Source organism: Dendropsophus ebraccatus, chromosome 9, assembly GCF_027789765.1.
Source record: "Dendropsophus ebraccatus isolate aDenEbr1 chromosome 9, aDenEbr1.pat, whole genome shotgun sequence".
NCBI lineage: Eukaryota > Metazoa > Chordata > Amphibia > Anura > Hylidae > Dendropsophus > Dendropsophus ebraccatus.
Window position 1 is genome coordinate 107,194,242 of NC_091462.1, and position 24,558 is coordinate 107,218,799.

The 24,558-nt window shown below is 45.9% G+C and overlaps 1 protein-coding gene across 4 annotated transcripts in view; it reads right to left on the minus strand.

Moving 5' to 3' along the window:
- Positions 1 to 1,634: 1,634 nt before the first annotated feature.
- The window catches only part of RAI1 (retinoic acid induced 1), a 105,843-nt gene continuing 82,919 nt past the window's right edge, over positions 1,635 to 24,558 (minus strand). For all 4 annotated transcript variants that reach the window (XM_069984252.1, XM_069984254.1, XM_069984253.1 and 1 more), the window contains 4 exons: positions 12,605 to 17,942; positions 6,371 to 6,464; positions 4,131 to 4,180; positions 1,635 to 2,854 (listed from right to left, as the gene is read on the minus strand). In XM_069984252.1, the coding sequence (XP_069840353.1) occupies positions 2,840 to 2,854; positions 4,131 to 4,180; positions 6,371 to 6,464; positions 12,605 to 17,926 (5,481 nt within the window). In that variant the 5' untranslated portion in view covers positions 17,927 to 17,942 and the 3' untranslated portion in view covers positions 1,635 to 2,839. The remainder of the gene's footprint in view (positions 2,855 to 4,130; positions 4,181 to 6,370; positions 6,465 to 12,604; positions 17,943 to 24,558) is intronic.

A 24,558-nucleotide genomic window follows, 5' to 3' on the forward strand; every position in this document is an offset into this window, starting at 1 on the left:
TGTGGAATTATGGTGCGTTTACACGGAACGATTATCATTCGAATTTTTGCGATAACGATTGCATTTGAGCAATAATCGGCTAGTGTAAACAGTCTTTCAATGATTCACCCTGTGTGTGAGATGGGCTTAAGCGATCTTAAAACGATTGCAATAACGAATTTTAAAAACGATATATAGTTCCGTCTAAATGCTGATTGTTATAAAAAAAGACTCATTGTTACTTCGAAATCGTCCCAGTCACAGGGAAGCCGGTGCCGCGGTCCGTTTTTCAAACTGCGGTCCGGTTCCCCTGTACGGCGCCGTTCTTAGAATCAAAGGAGCCGCGTCATAGAGGGAAGGGAATTCCCTCCCACTGGGGGCGGGCCGGCCTACCTCCAGTGCTTGACCACCAGCTGGTACCCGCGGCACCGGCGTCCCTGTGACGGCGCCGTTCTATCCCTGTGTCAGGTTAGAGAAGTCGTACCTGGTGGTACATCCTCTTTAAAGGGGAAGTCTGTTTCTATCTCTAGGCAGATCACTTACTGAGTGACAGATCATGGGTGGTCCCTTTTAAAGGAAAAAAACAAACATACATACATGGATTAGAAAAACAGCGCCACATCTGTCCACAGGTTATATTTGGTATTACAGGCTGACTTACTTCAATAGAGTCAAAGTGCTTTACTAAGAAATCATGGACAAATATGGCGGCACATGGACATATCGCTGAAATCCTGGCGCCATAGACCTGCAACCATATTTTATCATCCCCTATATCCTTATATTTACTGTTCATGTATGTAGTTCTGGGAAACAGAACAGTATTGCAGTGTATTGTACAAAGGATGGAGCAATTGCCTGTCTCTTAGGCGGACTACAAGTGTAAGTATACATAAAATTCCTGAAAACATAAAAGACAAGACAAAGTACAGTATAAAAAAAATAAAAACATACCATTATATCATATAATAAGATATCAGAATATATTTATCCTGCAGTGAATGCTGTATGAGAAAAAAAATACCTAAACTTGCTTTAGTTAACTCCAAAATTTACCCAATTTTTATTTTATTAAAAAAAAGTAAAATGTTATAAAAAATATATAAATTTGGTATAGTTGTAATTGCATAATAATAATAATAATAATAATAATAAAGTTAAATTTTCTCCCCGTTTCCTGTGCTCGTGACCAGGAAGGTTCCATAGACTTGCACTAGGCTTCCGTCTTGGTCATGTGCACAGAGCCGGGAAGAGAACGCGCTTAGTGTGCACTTCTCCAAGCTATAGCAATGTGGCAAATCTGCAAAACCTGAATCACCAAATTAACTTTTTCCCTCACACCTACAAAAACTTTTTTTCTGTTTCACAATAAATTATATAGTAAGAGGGTGCCACTAAAGGGTTTCTCCAGCCCAAAATGGCTGCATAATGTTCATATGAAAATATGCAATGACAAAAACAAAACCCCTGAATTCTATCTTGTGTTCTCTGTTATCAGCCACTTCATGCTGAGGATAAAACTGAATTCTAATTGGACACTGCCCCCTGCTGTGCCTGAGGGGAATTACACTTCAGTATCTCATGTCCGCTGAAACGACCTTCCGGATTCTCGAATAACAACCGATTTTAAAGATGGCCGACACAGTCATACTGCCAACGGTTCATTGTAGATTTTATTGACATTCCCAATAGCCTCTTTTACTCTTAAAGAAAATAAACATCTTTTAGAAAGCTCGGTACACACAGTCTTCAGTGTGAAGCAAATTTACTAAAAAGAACACTAGCTTTAACTCTTAAGCCGCCGGCGGGGCCTGCAAAGGCGCAATGTTTGCAGGCCTATCCGGCAGCTCCGGGGTTAAACATTTACAGTCTTCATATATTATATATATGCATATGTATACACATATATATATACACACACCATAAAATGAGGCATTGTCCGTACTTTGACTTGTCAGACACTTTGTATTTACAGCAGGAGTCGTGTTGACGCCGAGCCACGCAGGGCCTCGGCTTAGTGATCAGCTGACTTCTTGGAATGTGGCCCCCGTGGCCCTGCAGTAGTAGTAGATGCAGTTCTTGTTGTATTTTGCAGCTGTGTGTTGCTGATAATGTGCTCCACTCCAGAATCCTTGAAGAAGTAACATGACTCGATGAAACACAGCAAAAAGTGGCAGGACGAGATGACCGAGTGTACGAGAAGCGGGGGAAGGGGCAGTCAAAATGGCCGATGGGAGCACAAAATAAGACACGAGGACAAGGACCATGGTGGGGCGGTGGGGTCAGATGAGTGATGTCGTCTTAATACACATAACATACAACAGCTGGGAACAAAACATTCAAAACCCCTTTTGGTTGGTGATTATCTGTCTCTGTCTTGCAGGAACCTCCATAAGATATCCAAGTGGCGGCCATCTTGTCAGCCTTTGGCAGATGTAGGGTTCCACTTGATGTGAGACCAATGTCTGTGTCACAATCGGAGCTGGGTATTGGAACACTACAGGTTAGGAGCAAAGCTTTGACGTCAAACATATTCTGGTTTATAGTTTTCCCCACTATGGCCGTAAGCCAGAAATCAGCATGTCGGCCGAATCAGTGCAAATTCCGTGTCAGCTTTATGGCACCGTGACACAATCCTGGCGTACGGGGTTTTCTCTCCTTTCTTATGTTATCACCCCCTTTAAAACACTAGGAACTTCTTATTCCTGCACTGTCAACACATGGGCATGGTAGGGCCTGAACCAACGGTAGTCACGATGGAGGCTGGCAGCTTATACTCCCCTGCTTGGCGCTGTGACAGTGCTGAGGAGTGAATGAAAGATCCTGGGTGTGATGAAGGTAATGGGAATCTCAAAGACGCTTACACCAGGTGCCTCTGGAAGACAGCAAAGAGAAATTACGGTGAGACAAGCATTGTACATGTATCCATGCATGGCTGGCGTATAGCAACAGGCCCCACAGCACTAGATGTGACTATAACAGACACCCTCTAAACTGAAGAATTATTGGCACAGCAAGAACTGGGTATGCAGATCTCTAATACAGGATAAAATAGCAGCAGAACTGAAGAGCTATTGTTCTTCCATAGAAATGCCATCCTCAAGCCAAAGATTACCTCTCTTATAGTGCAATACCGCCATCTGGTGGACACAACTGGCATTAATTGGTTTATCATGTAACCCTCTCTCCCTTGACTATACAATTTTTTTTTTAATAGCGAACTAGGCAAGATGAACACAGCATTGGGAATGTTGGTGAGCCAGACGGGATGGTCACAGCATTTAGAAAGTGGCGAGCCAAATGGGATGGTCCCAACACTGAGAAAGTTGGCCAGCCAGGTAGGATGGTCACAACACTGAGAAAGTTGGCGAGCCAGGTGGGATGGTGCCAACACTGAGAAAGTTGGTGAAACAGGTGGGATGGTCCCAACACTGAGAAAGTTGGTGAAGCAGGTGGGATGGTCCTAACACTGAGAAAGTTGGTGGGATGGTCCCAACACTGAGAAAGTTGGTGGGATGGTCCCAACACTGAGAAAGTTGGCGAGCCAGGTGGGATGGTCCAAACACTGAGAAAGTTGGTGAAGCAGGTGAGATGGTCCCAACACTGAGAAAGTTGGTGGGATGGTCCCAACACTGAGAAAGTTGGTGGGATGGTCCCAACACTAAGAAAGTTGGCGAGCCAGGTGGGATGGTCCCAACATTGAGGAATCTTATGGCATAGCAGGAAAACAATCCAAAAAGGTAGAATATTTTTAGTATATATATATAAATGGCCTTGGACTGATCACATGGTACTAAAAGTTTCATACAAAGTTTTTAATGATCACAAAGTACTGTATTTAAATTAAATAGTGAATTAGCTTCATTTAAGTTAAAGGGGTATTCCAACAGCAGAAATATAACATATACTATATACAGTGAAGTATTTAGGAGGTATAAATCTTCCCTGGTCATGTGATATGATGGACACAATGGTTTATATAAGACATGTAGCTGTGTGCCCATCCATCACGCCTAGGATAGCTTTCTATTTCCAAGAAGTAGAAGTATTGATATAGATAGTATATTGGTAAATTGTGTAACTTGTATTATACATTGAATGAAACTGGAATACCCCTTTAATAGCTGATGATATTATAGACTGTACAATACCTTATGTTTAGGACATCTTAATGAGAAGTTCTCTTCATTTAGCAAGCAACCTAGAATGACACACAAAGGAAATATTAGTCTATGGATCGAAAAAGTGAAAAAGTTAGAAAAAGTGTCCACTCTGTAGACTCCTCCAGAAACTACCTGCAAATCACAGTCTAAGACCCCCTGCTCTCTTTGTGATAGAAACAAGGTCTGCGCACATGTTGGCTGAAGGTGTAGATTTTGGCGGTACTGGCAAACCACCAAATGTGCTATGAGGCCTCCTGACTCTACAAGGCGACAGATGTTGGAGGGGATAAGGATAGGATTGTTGGATTTTAACTGTTCTCTGGGAGTTAAGCCACTGCCAGATGAGTCACCCTCTCTTTCTATTGAAAAGACATGCATGCCCAGCTGAGCTGACTGAGCACGTACAGGAGAATCAGGTGCGGCACATGATTGACCCTATTAATAAAAAAAATAAAATACCTCCAAGGTTATGCTTACTCTGTCCTTAAAGTACGTCCGAGACTGCGCTTTTCGCCATAATTCAGCGTGAATGTTATTCTACAAGTCTGAACTCCACTCCAGCACTTGCTGTGTGGTGATTGACAGGTTCTACCACACCCGTCTCAGTTATTCTGCTATTCCTAGCCGAGATACAGATGGGTTCGACTTGAGTGGTGATGGACAGCTGCTTTCTTCACTTATCTCCTTTCCATGTCAGTCTGTGTTCTGTGGGGTCTAGATGTCAGAGAGCTGGTCCAATCACACCCTGAACCAGGACTCTGGCAACTCATAGGAAGTCCACTTGGGACCTTGCTTGTGATGTGTTCCACATACCCAGCGTAGAGACTGCTGCCCAGTTGTCGCCAACTACCTAGGGTTGGGCTGGCAAGTAGGCACGGACAGTCTTGGGGGGCCTAGCGCTGTATGTCTATCCCACTATTCCATCCAGGTCCTGGGTTCCCTTACAGTAGGAGTCGGCCATTTGCAGTCTTCTCCCAGACTTGACGTGTTCACTTTAATTTGTTTTAAGAGATCACACAATGTTCAGTCTCCTCCTCCCTCCCACAGGTAACATCATCTATAATGCTCTATACTTCTAAAGCAAAAAGTAACCTAAGTCGGACTCCACCAAAAGCAATGGCGCTGGGAATAGCCCGGGGAGCGGAGTATATAAGCTGTACGCCACTCTCGTAATTGATTTCCTTCTCTAGGAAATTCTCCTGTTGTTTCTGGACTTGGAGAAATGTCAATGTAAGCTCTGGGATGGGGGGAGATGTAAGACACGGGAAGTACGGCTGCAAAACAGACCGGAGAAGAATGAGAAGAGAGGCACTCCGAGCGCTGCTCCCCCCGTCCCCTCTCTAGGGGGATGAAGCAATGTGTCTTGTCTTGTCTTACAAGGTGAAACGTGGCCAAGAAGTACAGACCGTCTCCGCTGCCAGGCACACAAGTCCAAGTAACTCTCTCTGTATTACTTTGCTGGTGAGAGTGTAACCTTCTTAAAGGGAACGTCCACCTTTTACTATCGTTTAGTTTTTAGCTCCAACATTTTATGCTGAAATAGTCACTGTTGTTTCATATAATTTCCCCCATGTGATTCCAAATATACTTGTATATTTACCAAAAATGACTCCTTACCCCCAAAACACTGCCCCCAAATCTTGGCCACTAGGTGTCTCACTTCTCTGCAATCTGCCGTCCACTGCACTTTGTTAGGGAAAATCTGTCTCTAGTAACAGTCCAGGACAGTCCAGTAACAGTCCAGTCCAGTAACAAGATCAGGACAGGACACAGAAAGTGGGGGTTAGGCTTAGCATGTGCTATGTTTAGGAGAGAGATGGCGATCACTATGTATCTGTATGCTTTAAGCCATTTTCTTGATACAAAGTCACATGACCACGGGTAGAGAATGCACGATCGTAAATGAGGCATTAAAGTTGAACATTTTGGCATGACTGGCGCAAACTCCAATATGCTACTTCCCTTATATCACACAGGAAGCTAAGATATGAGGAGCTTTTTGATAGGGACTTCCCTTATAAACTCAAGTTCCTGATACAACACAGGCAGCTGTAAAGTCTCAATCAATCAGCTCCCTATATCTCAGCTTCCTGAAGTGGATATAGACACTAACCACTAGATGAAACAGAACAAGTCAAGGGCATTAGAGACCGCTAGTTACAGTCCGTCGTGCACGGCCATGGATTGATTAGACTCTACCCAGAATGCAGTGCGGTGACCTGACTCACCTGCCTCTGTAGCGCACGTGTAGTGGTAGGTCTGTGCGCATCCCTTGTGGCTGCAGCCCACAGTCGCTCCCGGTTTTTGACACCTGGGGCAGAGCTGTAAAACAAGGAGAGGAGTCATTTATCAGACAAGGTCGATCTAGGACGAGTTTATACAGGGTCAGCACAAAATAATATAAGCAGAAGGTGATTCACCCTGAATCTATGTCATTACCCAGAAGCCTCCGCTGCAGATCCTATGGTTTTCTTACTGTGCAGACTTGTCTGAGAATGTTAATGTGCTGAAAACCCTATAATCTTACAACAGAAACTACAGTACACGGGATGGTGTATATAATGTGGTGTATAATAATACTGTATATAATGTGGTGGATATGCCCGGAAAAGTACTGAAAAAATCTACATACAAAGTGGAGTAACGTTATACATATATTACTTATCTATATGCTGCTTATACTCCAGAGCTGCACTCACTATTCTGCTGGTGGGGTCACTGTGTACATACATTACATTACTGATCCTGAGTTACATCCTGTATTATGCTCTAGAGCTGCACTCACTATTCTGCTGGTGGGGTCACTGTGTACATACATTACATTACTGATCCTGGGTTACACCCTGTATTATACTCCACAGCTGCACTCACTATTCTGCTGGGTAAGTCTCTGTGTACATACATGGGAAAACACGACAACTGTGGGGGGGACCCATCATCTGCTATATCACCCACCACAGTCACTTAGCAGAACATGATATATATATATATATATATATATATATATATATATATATATATATGAGGTAGATGAGGGCAGTTGACCTCTTCTCATCATGTAAAGGTTATGGGGTCACTGGAATGGCTGCCCTAATGGTGCGTTTACACAGACAGATTTATCTGACAGATCTTTGAAGCCAAAACCAGGAACAGACTATAAACAGGGATCAGGTCATAAAGGAAAGACTGGGATCTATCCCCTTTTCAAATCCATTCCTGGCTTTGGCTTCCAAAATCTGTCAGATAAATCTTTCTGTGTAAACGCACCATAAGAATGACCTATGTAATACATGATGACCCATCCTGTGTGACTGTGTAATCTCTGCCGTGCAGATGTAGCAGAGCCGTCCAACCTCATCAAGTATGATCAGAGTGCAGCAGAATGTGAGCGCTGGCTGCGTGGGCGTCCTAACCCTGTGGATCTTCTCTTTGATGCAGATGGAAGAATCTGGGGCACAGAATGCAGATGAGGGTGCGGGGCGAGCGCTGGGATCGCCCTATAAACCCAGAGCTGATCTAAACACCCGTCAGATGGGATCAAAACGTCTGCCCCAAAGGGTTTCTAGGGGCCAAAACAATAGTCTATGGGGGTGCAAATAATTGTATGGAAATACTTATATAGGGGAAATTTACCTATGTGCCCCCAATCATTTATGTGTCACGGCACGGAGGGGTGGGGGGCCTTATCCCCATCCATAGGCGTATGTAGGCTACGTGTGACCTCTAGGGACCCCCATGCTACCCCTATAGACGCTTGAGGGGAGATTTATCAAACTGGTGTAAAGTAGAATTGACTCAGTTGCCCCTAGCAACCAATCAGATTCCACCTTTCATTTTTCAAAGAGTCTGTGAGGAATGAAAGGAGGAATCTGATTGGTTGCTAGGGGCAACTGAGTCAATTCTACTTTACACCAGTTTGATAAATCTCTCCCTCAGACTCTATTGCAGCCATTATCTTATTACACCCATTTACATTTCTTCTATTTCCACTAAGAGAGTCCCCCGCTAATACAAAACATTATATAAAAGCCTTTATGCAACGGTTACATAAGAGTCTATCACTGCCCACAATGACTGGAAGCTCAGTGTAGTAACCTCTCCTGGACACTAGGTGGAGACATTGTCCTGTAGTGCAGACCATACTGATTTAAAGGGGAAGCATCAATTTATTTGGCTTCATTACTGTATAATGAACCTTTCTTATATACTTTGTGCATTAATTCCCTCCCCTCCATCTTCCAGGATCTCTGCTTGCCGTCAAAGAATGGGGCGGTCCTGTTTACATACAGAGAAGAGTACAGCCCCTATAGTCTGGGCAATATTGTGTGAGCTGATGATTTGCTACAATGTATCAGTGCAGGTGGTACCCTGGAGTCCAGAAGGTTCAGTTCACAGGGGATTGTTTAAATTGGATACAACTGTAACAAACCCTCAGCTGTGGCATATATTAGGCAGAGATCACACAAGCCAAAACCAGGATTTAAAAGAGATTGGAAATCTAACTAAAGCGTCTAACCTTCCAATGAACATATTTTTTTCCCATTTAAATCAACTGGTGTCAGAAAATTATACAGATCTGTAATTTACTTCCAATTAAAAATCTCCAGTACTTATCATCTGCTGTGTGTTCTGCAGGAAGTGGTGTATTCTTTCCAGTCTGACACAGTGCTCTCTGCTGCCACCGCTGTCCATGTCAGGAACTGTCCAGAGCAGTAGAAAAACCCCATCGAACAACTTTCCTGCTCTCCAGACTGGAAAGAATACACCACTTCCTGCAGGACATACAGCAGCTGATAAGTACTAGAAAACTTGAGATTTTTAATTATATAAATAAATTACACAGCTATATAGCTTTCTGGCACCAGTTAATTGGAAAGATTTTTTTTCCGCCGGACAACCCCTTTAAAAAAAGATGAGAAACTGAAAAACAAAACATACTGGGACACTACAGAACCTTATTAGTGAGTAGTACTTTAAAGGGGTTATCCAGGTTTGGAGAAATACACAGTGGCGTAGCCACCGTGGTCGCGGGGGTCGCCGCCGCGACCGGGCCCGCCACAAGGGGGGCCCGCGGGGCCCCCCGATCAATCACTCTTGTAACCGCAAGCATTGTTTTGCTTGCGGTCACAAGAGACTGGCTCCGTCTTTCCCACGGCTTCTGCGCGGCTGCCGGGGGTGTCGCGTCTTACCCCCGGCAGCGCGCGCATCCCAGAACTCCCTGCGCGCCTTGGGCCCTGACTTCCGGTTTCCGGCGCGCAGGGAGTTCTGGGATGCGCGCGCTGCCGGGGATAAGACGCGACACCCCCGGCAGCCGCGCAGCAGCCGGGGACAGACCGAAGGCGAAGGAGTGAGGATCAACGTGGGAGCGCGATGTCAGGTGAGTTAAGTTTTGTTTTTTTATCAGCCTGTACGGGTGGGGGGAAAGAGGGGGACATCTATGAGGGTGGGGGGAAAGGAGGGGGCCATCTATGAGGGAGGGGGGCATCTATGAGGGTGGGGGGAAAGAGGGGGCCATCTATGAGGGTGGGGGGAAAGGAGGGGGCCATCTATGAGGGTGGGGGGAAAGGAGGGGGCCATCTATGAGGGTGGGGGGAAAGGAGGGGGCCATCTATGAGGGTGGGGGGAAAGGAGGGGGCCATCTATGAGGGTGGGGGGAAAGGAGGGGGCCATCTATGAGGGTGGGGGGAAAAGAGGGGGCCATCTATGAGGGTGGGGGAAAGGAGGGGGCCATCTATGAGGGTGGGGGGGAAGGAGGGGGGCATTTATGAGGGTGGGGGGGAAGGAGGGGGGCATTTATGAGGGTGGGGGGAAAGGAGGGGGCCATCTATGAGGGTGGGGGGGGGAAAGGGGACCATCTATAAGGGAGGGAGGAAGGGGACCATCTATAAAGGGAGGAAGGGGACCATCTATAAAGGGAGGGAGGAAGGGGACCATCTATAAAGGGGGGAAAGGGGACCATCTATAAGGGAGGGGGGGAAAGGGGACCATCTATAAGGGAGGGGGGGGAAGGGGACCATCTATAAGGGAGGGGGGGGAAAGGGGACCATCTATAAGGGAGGGGGGGGGGGAAGGGGACCATCTATAAGGGAGGGTGGGGGGAGAGGGGGCCATTCATAAGGGAGGGTGGGGGGAGAGGGGACCATCCATAAGGGAGGGTGAGGAGAGAGGGGGCCATCTATAAGGGAGGGGGTAGAGGGGGCCATCTATAAGGGAGGGGGTAGAGGGGGCCATCTATAAGGGAGGGGGTAGAGGGGGCCATCTATTTGGGGGGGCAACATAGGGGGAGAGGGAATACACAGAGGGGGGCATATATTATTAGGAGGTCACATAGAGTCAGGGCTACCCACTAAATGAGTGTGTAAAGGGGACAGTACAGATGTGTAGAGAGATGAGGATGGTGTCAGAGTGAGGAGCCTAATATGTCTGTCTGGCAGATTCTGTGGATTCGTGGCTCGGAGAAGTTCTCATAACGGCCCAGGGCGGATGGAGAAGATGATGAAAAGGAAAGAACTCCGATCAGAAAAGACGTCTCCTGTGAGTCACCTGATATAACTGCAGTGTAATGTATATGGTGTATAGAGCCTGTGTAGAGCTGGGGCCACCTCTATATGACTGGATGAGGTGATTTAGTATACTGGATTTGGTCAGTAACAATATGGTGGTGATGGTAGTGGTTGTGGTGTGGCGGTAATGTTTCCTCCCTATATACTGGTATTACTGGTAATATTGGACTCAGTATACAGGATTTGGTCGGTAACAGTATGGCAGTAATAGGTAATATCTGTCTTGGTGTGTGTGTGTGTGTGTGTGTGTATGTGTGTATATATATATATATATATATATATATATATATATATATATATATATATATATATATATACAGTGGTACCTTGGTTTAAGAGTAACTTCGTTTAAGAGCGTTTTGGTTGAAGAGCTCACAGTTTTTCAAAATTGTGACTTGGTTTAAGAGCATTGCTTTGGTTTAAGAACTTCCTGTATTGGGTGGGAGCGCGAGTGGAGAAGGGGCATGGCCTGCATAGCGGGGTCTACAGCACTGTACTCTAAACACCTTCCAAATCATAGCAGATCCCCTTCAGGCTGGGGCTTACATCAGGGGACAGGACTGTGGGGGGGGGGTAATCTCTCCATAGCTGTAACCCCTCTCTCCCCGGACAGAGAGTGCTGCATGTATGTGCCCACATCTGCCCTGCTCATTCCTTCATACTCCCTGCAGTCTCTGTCAGCCCTTGTGTTTCCCATCCTCTTCATTACTGTACAGTACAGAATAATAAATATATTTGGGGTGTGGAACCAATTGTCTGCATTTACATGATTTCTTATAGGAAAATTTGCTTTGGTTTAAGAGTGGATTTGGATTACAAGCACGGTCCTGGAACGAATTATGCTCATAATCCAAGGCACCACTGTGTATATATATATATATATATATATATATATATATATATATATATATATATATACATACACACACACACACACACACACAACAATAGCATCACTTGGTCGTGAAAGGAGGGGGGGGGGGGGGCCCAAGTTGGCCTCTCGCACCAGGGCCCAGGAGACATTAGCTACGCCCCTGGAAATACAGTTTATTTTTTACAGAAACAGCACCATCACTGTCTACAGTTTGTGTGTGGTATTACAGTTCAGTTCCATTCAGGTGAATAAAGCGGAATTTTAATACCACACATCACCTGAGGACAGAGGTGGCGCTGTTTCTATAGGACAAGTAATGTTTTTCTAATTCTGGGTTACCACTTTAAATGCTAAATCTCCTGATGGCGGGGGACACAGGAGGGGGTTGGGCGAACTTCAAGCATGCTCAGATTCATCCAAACCTGAGCGTGCAGTGTTTGATTGATGGTGGTTGACAAAGTTGGATGCAGCCCTAGGACTCCCTAGGATTCAACTTCATCAGCCATCATTAATCAAATGCCGCACGATCAGGTTGAACCTGGTCGTACTCGAAGTTCGCTCAACTCTAGTGCCTCTCTATCTGACGAGACGAGAAATCCAGCAACATTGGAGAACCCCTTTAAGGCTACGTTCACACAACGTCTTTTTTAAGCAAAATGAACATCATTGATGGTCGTCATTATAAAAAAAACGGCCGTTATTTTAAAACCAACGGCTGTTATGTTGCATGAAAAGACATTAGGGAAGATTTATCAAACATGGTGTAAAGTGAAACTGGCTCAGTTGCCACCGGCAACCAATCAGATTCCACCTTTCATTTCCCAAAGAGTCTGTGAGGAATGAAAGGTGGAATCTGATTGGTTGCTAGGGGCAACTGGGCCAGTTTCACTTTACACCATGTTTAATAAATCTCCCCCATTGTGTGAACAAAGCCTAAATCAGTAAAACAAAAATAACATTTGCAAAGATTTTCAAAAAGTTTCATGCAAATTTGACAATACATTGAATATAACCATGTTACTCACTCCTGAAGCTGCCATCTGAATAGCTTCATGGACACCGTAAAGTTTTCCGGCCACCAAGTAGACTCCGCTGGTCCATACAGCACAAGCCTCATGGACCCAGTGCTCCTGTGTCTCGGCCTCCGGTGGTTGGGGCTCGGGGGTTTTGCTGCAGTGGTGCCTCCTGGGCTTCTCAGCGTCTGTCACCTCTGTCTTTTTATTACAGCAGTAACAGCTGGGCAGCTTCCTGAGCATTCCCCGGGCACTAGAGCGGAGATTGTTGTGTTTGACCAGTTCAGTGGCCCCACTGTCCGTGCAAGATGTCCTCCCACTCCCTACTGTGCACACAGAGTCTACCGTCTTGGAGGACTTCTCCGTTGAGGTGTCCTCTGTTTTGAGTTTATCTTTCGGCCTGGGTTTTTTGTTAGGTAAACAGTCCATGGGGTAATAGGGGCCGCAAAGATCCCCCAAGTCTTTATAGTTGGCAGGGCAACGGCACAAGCAACAGAGGAGACAACCAGAGCTCACCGACTTGCACACAAGAGGTCCCAACTGCATCCTAGAAGAAAACGGTATTGAACCTTGGTTGGAAAACGTGACTGAGAGAGACGAACAGTGGACTGCACTCCTCTCCTTCAACAACCGCATCTCGTCACCGGCAGAATTGACTATGGTGCAAGTGGTGGTGAAGGAATTTTTTGTCTCCACCTGAATATATGGTGAGAAAAGTCGGACTCTGCTTTCAGTCCGGGCTGGTTTAGAGGACACATACTTCAACTTAATTTCCGGCTCTTTGGGTGTAACAAGAGGAAGGTTTTGTCTCTTTGACCTCCGCTTGGTTGCAGGGGTTTGGCTAGTGGACCTGCCTCGGGGGGTACACTTGCGTTGTCTCTTGGTATAGCCATTGAAAGTTGGATACTTTGATTTTTTTCTAGCTCTAGTTTGGGACAAGGGTTCCCCGGACGTGTCAGGAAGATTGGCACACTCTTTGGGTCCTGTCTGTTTGCTTTCACTTGAGCGCAGCTTATTGGCCAAGAGAACATTGTCTGAGAGAGCTTTATCTTTAGATGTAAGAAGAACAGATGGAGAAGAAGCAAGGAGCTTTTTTGCTGTTGCTTTAGAAGTTCCCAGGGAATTTTTGGACCTTCCTCTTCTGAACTTCTTTTTGGGGATAGAACTAAGTTTTTTTGAGCCTTGGCAGTTACCCTCTTTCTTGGCCACACTATGTAAACCAGCCTCTGCATGTAGAGAATTTGGAGCACCCTTTTTCTTGTAGGTGGTCTTTCCTTTGAGGGTCTTGTTACTTGACCCGTGACAACTCCCACTATGTGGTTCAAGCTCCAGCTTCGAAGATTCAGTATGGGTTAAATCTTGAGTTATAGTCTTCATGTGAGCCACTGCTGTTGGTAAGGTACCATCTTTCATTTCTCTTCCTTGGCTAACACTATTGCTGTTGGAAACCAAAGCACTCATTGCTCCCGCCATGGCAGCACCGTGCTTCTTTTGATTTGGCGATGTAATTTTTTGAACAATGGCTTCCAGTTTCAAACCTCTGCCCTTTCTTGGTGGCAAAACCTTTGTCTTAATTGGTCCATGGTATACCGCACGTGCGGGCACCTTCAGGCAAACATCTTGGGGAATTCGCACAGCAGGAGCACTTAGGATGACCTTACAGTTCTTTTTTGTCGCAATTGCTATCTTCACCTTCTCCTTTTTGACTGGTTTGATTTTTTTGAATAAATTGGGAGGGGTCTCTGACTTCTGCTCTTTAGTTTTTTTGCTACGTATGATCAAGTTTCGTTTTTTGGCTGGAACCGGAGAAATTAGGTTTGACTTTCTCTTCAGAGAATGCAAGGGCCGCTCGGAATTTTTGACATTTATTCCCACTGCTGTGTTCGAGAGCTTCATCCGTTTCTTGACTTTTGGCATCATCTGAAAAGTATCAGCAGCAGAGCAATTGTTGGCAATTATTTTCTTTAAGGACGAACGCTTCTTTATGACAAAGTTCATTCCCTTCTTTCCTCTTCGTCTCTTTGTTGGGAAAAGTTCCTGTTTCTTGCTTCGTGACCTTAGAATCATGGAGCGCTCATCCTTCAGAATACTGAAGCCATTTTCTTTCGATTTCTGAGTGCTGTTGAGGATTGTGGGTGAGTTATTTTGCAGAAGGAACACATTTTCATCATTGGATGCTGGTACCATGTTCATGGCATTCTTCCCACCTCTCCTTCCCGTTTTATAGGGGGCCCTCTCCCTCTCACCAAATGCTCCTTTCTTAGTTAGTTTTTCTTGAGGAGGCGACTTCAAACCTGTTCCACATCCTTGTGGTTCTATTTTGGCAGTGGATGAACGGGTGCACATCCTTGCAGGTGTCATTACTGTAACAGGAGTCTTTCTGGTCATTGCTGTTACTTCATTTAAATTTTCTATCTGGACCTTATGAACTACAGTCTCAGATTTAATATTTGGCTCTATGGGAGTCTGGACAGGAGCACTAGCCTCAGGAGTTTCGGCAGTTCTGCACTGACTCCTTCGACCACGCAGAGATTTCTTCTCAATGACTTCTTCAGGTTTAGGAGGTGGCTGATCATCCATTATTTCAGTTTTGTTTTCTTCTGCTTCTTGAAGAGGTTCTGATTCTAGTGCATTGTCTTCGACATCCTCTTCAACTTTTTCTTTTGTGTCATCAATATGTGGTATCGTGGATTCAAACCAGCTTTTTACCTTAGACTCTGTTTCAACAGTGGGACCCAGCAACATGATAGAATTACAAGACAACTGTGAAGGTGCCACCATATTCTCCTTTTCTTCGGTACTTGGATTTTCTATGGACTCCGGTGTGTTGGCAGAAGATAGCGCTTCTGAACCTCTGGCTGGTTTTGTAACAGATTCATCATAAATAAAAGATTTCCTTTCGGAAAAGTCACACAGTGAAGAATAATCTTCTGGTTCCAGATTTGATTCTTTTTGGGACGGTAGATCGGGTATGTCTTGGAAGTCGTCTTCAGTGTAACAATCCCTGGTGTCTTCTAACCACTTCTCACAGTCTTCTTTGTTGTCTTCGGGATAAGCCATTTCTTCAGCCCCCTCTTTGTTGAACTCTTCTCCGGAGTCATTTTCCAAGGGTGTCTCTACATCAGGGACATCAGGTTGACAGTCAACTTTAATTTCCTTACTTTGAAATAAACCTTTTTGGAAATCTGCAGAATGAAGAGTTAATTCAATTTCTTTCCATCGAAGGCAAGTCTCGGTCATATTTTTATCTGGCCAGTCGAAGGGGTCAGAATTTTTTGCACAATTTGTGTTTGCCACCGTGTTCGAGTAACTGGTATAGCTGGCACTTGATGTCACTGGCTCAACATTCTTCTCTGTGCCCAAAATAACAGAATTTCCTGTGTTTTCATCTTCAACTTTTTTATTGGGTGATTGAAATTCCTTTTTCTCGTAGTAGTCCTCGTTAAACTCATCATGGTTCCTCATAGGAGTTTTTTCTGGTGCACCTTTCTTCAAAGCTTGCGAAAACAGTTGTACGTTCTCCTGATCTGACCATGCATTTTTCACCACTGATTCCACACAAGTGTGATTTTCTAAGTTGAATGGGGATTTGGGTGAATTATTATCCAATTCCGGAGAATCGACCCAAGCCTTTTCTGCTTTCTCATTATCAATAGCGTCTTGCAGAGCAATGATTTCTGTAGACAACTCCTCCTGGGATAGAGCATTAACCAGTAAGTGTGGGCATTCTCTCTCACTGCTCACCAGTTTTGCAAAAGTCTCTAAGGGAAGGTTGGCGTGTATGCTTTGAAAAGAATCATCAGACTTGGTAGACATGTTGTCAGGTGATGTCACAGAACATGTGGAAATAGATTCTGGCTTCATTTTGGTACTGTTTGCCCTGGCTGGGCTTCGTCCTGGACCACAATACAAGTAATTTCTCTCTAGCTGGTCATCAGAACCACTAAGGTAGTCTGTGTCTTGAACCTCGGCATGAACAGACTGTGGAGTACCAAGTGTTTCTGAAAGAGGTGTCCCCATTGGTTCAGATGAGTAAGCACTACTCTCTGAACTACAATGCTGTCCTTTCATTTGCTCGGGGGTCCTGGGAGACGTCTTAATGGCCTTTTTCTGTGGAATTCCAGACTTGGTCATAAGAAGTTGCTGAACGGTTGTCGAGATGTTCTCCACCTGTGAAGTCAGGGCTGTAAGGCTTTGCAAACTGAGGTCAGACAGCAAGGTCTCTGGGATTTTGTCATTTTGCAAGCTTTTAGTCTGAGACTCTGGACTGGAGGTGCCCGTAGGTGAAGGATTTAGGAGAGGCATATAGTGGCTGTGATCAGAAATACCCATAGGGAATGTATTCGCATTATGCTGTTGCTGGTTGTACTGAAAGTTCTCAATGTTTGGCATTAGTGGAGAAGGTGTAGAACTATAAGATGGGGATCTGCCCACCGAGCGGGCTGGAGAATGGCTGGCACTTGGACTGAATGCTTGATAATACTGTTCTGGGGTTCTGCTGGGTGTCTCAGGTTGACAATACGCTTGGCTTTGTTGGCTGTAATGTTGCCCATGGTACTTGGCCATGTTTTGGTAGTGCAAAGTTTCCTGTGTATGATGGCGCTGCGTTTGCTCAAAGGAAGCCATTCTAGATGACTGGTAGCCATGCATTGGCTGCACCCGTTGGCTGGCAGTAGCCATGGCACGTTCATGGGTAGGGTTAGAAGGGGCTGTGCAACTTTTAAAGGAATGAGATGCAGGGCTGCTGCCTGGCACGGAGGAGTATGTGGAAGTGGGGAAATTCTGGTTGAAGTGGGATGACTGGGAAAAAGGCAGGGGGGAAGATGGGAGGTCATTCTGGACCTTCTGCCGTGGAAGCTTAGTGTAAGGAAGATTTGGTTGCTGGGGGTGGTGTAAAGAGTGGGAACGGAACTGTATCTGTCCTGTCGGATCTTGATACCCCCTGCTTTCTCCAGGGGACTTCTTTATTACGTTTTCCTCATATTTTGCCCCACTCAAAGCCTGAGATTGCCCCCAGTTTTGCATCCCATCTTCTCCGGAATACTGTCCAGGGTACACGTTGCCCTCAGGGAAACTAGCAAAAGAGACCCTTCCTTGAAGCTGTTGGACATTCATCTGCTTGTCACCACGGGGGTATTTCTCCCCAGTATTGTTCTCGTAACCTTGATAGGACGTCTGGGCATAGTACCCTTTGGTCATCTGTCTCTGACGCACACAGTTGAGCCCCGGGTGACTTTGATGCCTGTAATTCTCCAGGCGTGAGGAATCCTGTGAAGATGGTTGGTAGTTCTGCTGGTTGCCGTGGAAACCACACCTTTCCCGAAAAGACTGCATGACTTGCTCTTGTTATCTGTAGAAAAAATAGAACAGGAGAGATTCAGATACGAGGCTTTTACCTGCTACCACGCTAATCCTGCTACCCTGTCACTGCCGGCTTAGGGACCACTCTTCGAAATTATAGGAATTCTTTAAATTCAATCCAAAGCTGCAATTTCCTGTCACAGGACCTGACGTGCATTCGCCCCAGACAGCTTATCCATTCACACCCTATGAGTGAAAGATGAGGAACCTCAGACCTCAAACGGAACAAGTAGGATACTATTGGTAGTAAGTTCCATAAAAGCTACACCTTAGGTCTTCAATTTGGGCAGGACCAGCCAATTGTCTAATGTGTATAGGTCCTCCTGATCCTCCCTGACAGATGATGTTGGGAAAGAAAAGGATTGGACATGCTGGACTTCAACTGCCCAATCATCTCCTTCTCAACAAGAAAAAGGAGTCTGGCAGAGGCTTCCTCGCCTATCTCCACCGGAATACATGCACAATCAGGTAGAGGATGAGAAGATAGGGCAGGGTCAGTGCCGACAACTTTCTTCTCCTTTTCAGAACACACAAATGATTAGCAGACATAGTTGTCAAAAATAAAAATAAAAATGTTCAGCAGGGTTGAGGGCAACAACTTTCTTGTCTCTCCCTATTCAGAACATATGACTACTTGGATGAGATAGCCGTTGGAAGACCGAACATTCGGCAGGGTTGGTGCCGACGACTTTGTCTCCTCATTCAGAACACAGATATCTGTCGCACTGACAATCTTGGTCCCATAGCTTTTAAACTTGTTGTCCAGACGGTGTTTTTTCCGAAAGTTTTAGACACAATATAGAGGCAAAGTCAAAGTAGTACCATTAACAATCGACAAGAAAAATGTTGCAACATCCCTTAGCGGGTTGCTGCCAATGTTAAGCATACAAGTCGCATTAGACGTGGGCAATCTAAGTTCTCCAACTACAAGTCCCAGCATACTGACAGATGGACGTATAACAAGCTGCCTTTACCGGCTGAGAGACCTGATCACATCAAGCACAAAGTCTGCACACGTTCCCCAGTGTGTCTGTGAACGTGCCCACCATGCCGGCACCTGTGCCCCTCATTAGCTAAGGTTACCCAGTACTTTTCTATAGAGCTTGCACCAGCAGGACAGACTGTCCTCCCTCCCCCCATGCAGTCAGCTGGTTCCCTCCCAGTGATTTGTGCAGGGGAAGATCAGCAACATTTTACATGATCTATGTTTGAAGCTGCACAGAAGGTGCTTTGGTGGAGCCAGACGCTGCATACAAATGAAATGTAGAGGAGTGCAAGCCATTCCTGCTGCTGCAACGCTGCCAATATCACAAGGTGCAGGATGAATTCCAGGCAGCGGCTTATTAGTGCTTAACCCCTTCTCTGCCACAGGGGGAACTGTACGCTGGAAAATAAGGTTCCTCGACAGCTCTAAAAAAAAATAAAAAATAATAATCTACTTCCCTCTACAGGGCGCCTTTTATTTCCCCCCTATGTATATTCCCTGAAAGGTCTGTGATTTTTTTTTTTATGTGAGAAGGGGAGGGAGGAGGAGACGCTGGAGTCTGAAGCGATCAATTAATATCCAGGCTCTATAAAAATCTATCTACGCCACAGTAAAAAAAAAAATAAAAAAATAAAAGGCAAGAAGCACTCACAGTCAGGATCCGACGGCAATCCTTTCACCATCGCTGTGTGAGATTTCAGCGGCGGAATGGAACTGGAAATTAGCTATTGTGCGATGCTACGGGAGAGGGGGGACGGTGGCGATGCAGCGCAGGGTAGGGGTTCATATGTCGCCGTGTGACTTGTATATGCATTACATTCGGCACACACAGGAAGAGAATGGCAAAAGCCTATGAATATTGTTGGTTAACCTGTTTTTGCCTGGATAAATAGAAAGACCGGGTTGGTTGGTTGGTTGGTTGGATGGATAGAAAGACGGTGGAAGGGATGGAAAGAGGGAATGGAGAGGTATAAAGATGGGTTGGAGAGGTGGTAAGATGGGCTGGAGAGGTGGTAAGATGGGTTGGAGAGGTGGTAAGATGGGCTGGAGAGGTGGTAAGATGGGTTGGAGAGGTGGTAAGATGGGCTGGAGAGGTGGTAAGATGGGTTGGAGAGGTGGTAAGATGGGTTGGAGAGGTGGTAAGATGGGCTGGAGAGGTGGTAAGATGGGCTGGAGAGGTGGTAAGATGGGCTGGATTGATGGAAAGATGGGCTGGAATGATGGAAATATGGGTTGGAGAGGTGGAAAGACGGCTGGAGAGGTGGAAAGTTGGGCTGGAGAGGTGGAAAGACGGGCTGGAGAGGTGGAAAGATGGGCTAGAGAGGTAGAAAGAAAGGCTGGAACAATGGAAAGAGTTAAAGAGGTGAAAAGACGGGCTAGAGAGGTGAAAAGACAGGCTGGAGACAGTGAAAGACAGGCTGGAGAGATGGTAAGACGGCTGGATTGATGGAAAGATGGGCTGCAGAGGTGGTAAGAGGGGCTGGAGAGGTGGTAAGATGGCTGGATTAATGGAAAGATGGGCTGGAGTGGTGGAAAGATGGGCTACAGAGATGGAAATATGGCCTGGAGAGGTAGAAAGAAAGGCTGGAAGAATGGAAAGATGAGTTGGAGAGGTGAAAAGGGCTAGAGACAGTAAAAGATGGGCTGGTTTCTTACAGAGACAACATGACTCTTGTCTCCAGTTCAGGTGCAGTTTGCAATTAAGCTCCATTCACTTCAATGGAACTGAGCAGCAAAACCCCGCCCAAGCTGGAGACAAGAGCAGAGCTGTCTCTGGAAGAAAGTGGCCATCTTTTTGTAGTGCTGGATAACCCCTTTAAGATGCCTTTGTCCCATGTACTGCCGGGTCGATGATTCCAGGATTTATTCTGATAGCCAGACTTGGAGTCAGGACGCAATATTTTCCCCTAACATGAGTTTTCTTTTTGCCTTCTTCTGGATAAACACTGAATAAGATGGACATATGTATTTTCTTCAGCCTTACAAACTATGCTTCTATAGAGGTTTCGCTATATAACAAGAGTCTAATATACAAAGTGTTAAGACTGAGCGATGGTGGCGGCAGGCAGCCGTCATCTGTTTACATTGCTCCCTGCAGGATTGATTGGTCACGTCTGCTCTATATGGATGGGATACGTACAGGGAACGCATGTAAACAAACACTGCCGCTGCATCCAGTGTTGGAAATTTAACCCTCTGGGGGTAACATAACAAGACGCTTACAGGTAGACCTTTTCCGTATGTTGCGGTACTACCAGTCTTCTTTAGGAACATCACAGCTGTCAATATAGGATGGAAAATTTGGCGCAGATATTTCGGACTCCATACCTTTTGATGTGTTACAATGTATATGGGTGGGGTTGAGCGCTATTGTATGTATAAGGCTACAGAATGAAGGGGTTCTCGCCATCAATAGGTCCTGATGAGAGTCTCTCCGATGCAGGCATTGTGTGCCAGTAAACATCTGTGCGTTTTGGGTGGAGGAGGGGGACGGAGGGAGCGCAGTCTGAGTCCCCAGTAATTGCCTTCTGCTGCAGGCGGATCTGGTGGTGAAACGGTGAGCGTCTGAGCAGACGAGATGTGGCTGAGTGGAGCTGACACACTTTTACCCGTGTAGCATCCTCTGCCCTGGGGTCTGTAACTCCCACACCTGCTTGTGGCAGAACAATCAGAGCGGAGAGTGAGAGGAAGCACAGACAAGCATCTCCGCCTCGGGTTACCTGCTGATACAGGGAAAGGAGATGAGACATAGAAAATTAGCGCTCTGTGCCTCCTACCGACCTCCGGAAGCCAGGGAAAAAATAGTCTGCAGAGGGAAAATGACCAGAGGAGGCCTATAAAATGCTGCACACTGCAATAGCTATTCCGGAGAGATGTAGCAGAGCTGGATATGTCTGGTTACAGATGCACATAATACAGCAGCATTTCGTGTCTATAATATGGTCGCAAGCCCTCGGTCTAGTGGTCTAAACTAGCATCATAGATCCCTACGGCGGTTACAGTTTGGGGTCATTAGACCTAAGCAGAACAAATATGGATGAAAAACTGACAACAAAAAAACAACAACAAAAAAAACGGTATTATAGATGAATAATTGATTCGTATTTTTACAAGTGTGCATGAGGCTGGAAGGGATTGTCCAGGGTAATGTGATACTTGTGAGTCCTGCCAGGGCTGCGGGGAACAAGTATACTTACCTGTCTTGCTCCCCCGCCACATCTCAGACTGTCCATTCTCTGTCACTATCGCTTTGGAAACATCCTGTGACGTCCGGCTTCCTCCAAAAATGGCCGGTCAGCATAGACAGAATTGGATCGTCAGGATCGGCAAGTTATTCTGGACAACTCCTTTCACTTGAGACGTCACTACAGTTCATCCAACAAACCCCTATTTCTAGTTTATAGGGGTCCAGGAAGCTGAGCTATAAGAAGCTGTTTGTAGGGTCTGCACATTGAGGATTTGTTGTAGCTGTCCCTGTTCTGAATGGAAAAAGATGGTTGTTGCTCCCCAAGACTAAATTCAGACAGTGTTAAACAGGGTTAGGTGCTGGGTAGGTCCTGCGCACCTAATATAATACTGCGGGACGAGGATCCACACGGTAATCCCCCCCAGGGCTGCCATATTTGTTTGCATTTAGCTGTACAGGAACAGCAGGTTATCAGTCCGGCTCCGCAGTCTGGATCTGTCAGCCCGATCTTCCATGTAAAGGTGGCGGCGGACACCAGACACCAGGCGTCATGTGTTTGGGCTCCCAGCCATGCTTATTTCTTATGTATTCTGGCCCAAGACGTCAGCAGTCTCTTGTCAGGAGGTTTGCAGTCCCAGACTGTCTCACAATTGCCTTTCCCTGGGGTCTTTTTTTTTTTAACATCCTTTGGAAACAGATGGTCCCTTTAAGATTCAGATAAAAGGCACATAATCTTAAACTGCAGAGGAGTGCGGGAAAGGCCTGCAGGATACAGAAGATCCCTTATATTTCTCCAAAAATCCGGAAGCTTCATGCCAGTCTGGAGGAATGCTGGGAGGGGAAGCACATACAGGATGCACCGTGTATACCTTCCATTCTCACCCGTCTCTGTAATCATACACATACAATGGCTTCCGCCTTCACAGACAGACACGTGTGGGCATTAGGGGTTCATGTACAAAAGTGCTGGTTCTACAGGATAGAACAAGTCAGATTAGGAGGTCGCACAATGACGTAGCTGTCCTTTAATCCGGCAGCCCCATGTGACCTGTTCAGAGGTTCCCCTCCCCCGCCTCATTCCTGTCTGTGTTTTCTGGCCTCCCCTGATCTGATGTACATCTGCCAAGTCTCTTACCCTTCCGCCTGTACATACTTTCTCTGCACTGGTAACTTTCAATGATAACCGCAGGTTCCTGGGAGACTTTCCCAACCCTTGTGGTATGTGAAGTTGGTGCCGCTCCTTACACTGCGAATGTCGCCCTGTCCTCACAGACTCCTGCAAGATCAGCGCACTCCTCTCCTGAAATACTCTGTGATGCTGGGGTATCCTGCTCCTTTTAAGTATTTCTCCATCTATGGCTTCCTCCAAGATCAGCACACTGCTCTCCTAAAATACTCTGTGCTGCTGGAGGACCCTGCTCCTTCTTCTAAGTAACTCTCCTGCTTTGGCCTCCATCAAGATCAGCACACTCCTCTCCTGAAATACTCTGTGCTACTGGCCACCCTACACCTTTCAATATGTAATTCCTTATCTACAGCTTTACATGTCATTAAGCTTCTCTCCTGAAATACTTTGCACTGCTGAGAACCCTGCTCCTTCCACTATGTAGTCTGTGATTTCCTCTTACACATAGCCTGTCCCCACTAATGCCATCAGGTGAGGGATCAGGTCACTGTCTCCTACAAGTTCAGCACATTCCTCTCCTGAAATACTTTGTGCTGCTGTAGACTTTGCCTCTTCTAACTCAGTCTGTGATCTCCTACTTATCTATATGGCCCGTCTGTCAGATGCCGCCTCGTCCTCACTAACACCATTCCATGAGGTCACTGCCTGCCACAAGATCAGCACAGCTCTCATCATTCCACTGATCTGATTGTTGGTTACAGAGTGTTCTATCCCCGCCCATTTCATAACCTCTCTCATCATTCCCATGATCTGATTAGTTACAGTGTGTTCTATCCCCGCCCATTTCATAACCTCTCTCATCATTCCCATGATCTGATTAGTTACAGTGTGTTCTATCCCCGCCCACTTCATAACTTCTCTCATCATTTCTATGATCTGATTGGTTAGTGTTCTATCCCCGCTCACTTCATAACTTCTCTCCTGCTGCTCTCATCATTCCACTGATCTGATTGGTTACAGTGTGTTCTATCCCCGCCCATTTCACAACTTCTCTCCTGCTGCTCTCATCATTCCACTGATCTGATTGGTTACAGAGTTCTATCCCCGCCCACTTCATAACTTCTCTCATCATTCCCATGATCTGATTTTTTACAGTGTTCTATCCCGCCCACTTTATAATTTCTCTCATCATTCCTATGATCTGATTGGTTACAGTATTGTATCCCGCCCACTTCATAACTTCTCTCCTGCTGCTCTCATCATTCCACTGATCTGATTGGTTACAGAGTGTTCTATCCCCGCCCATT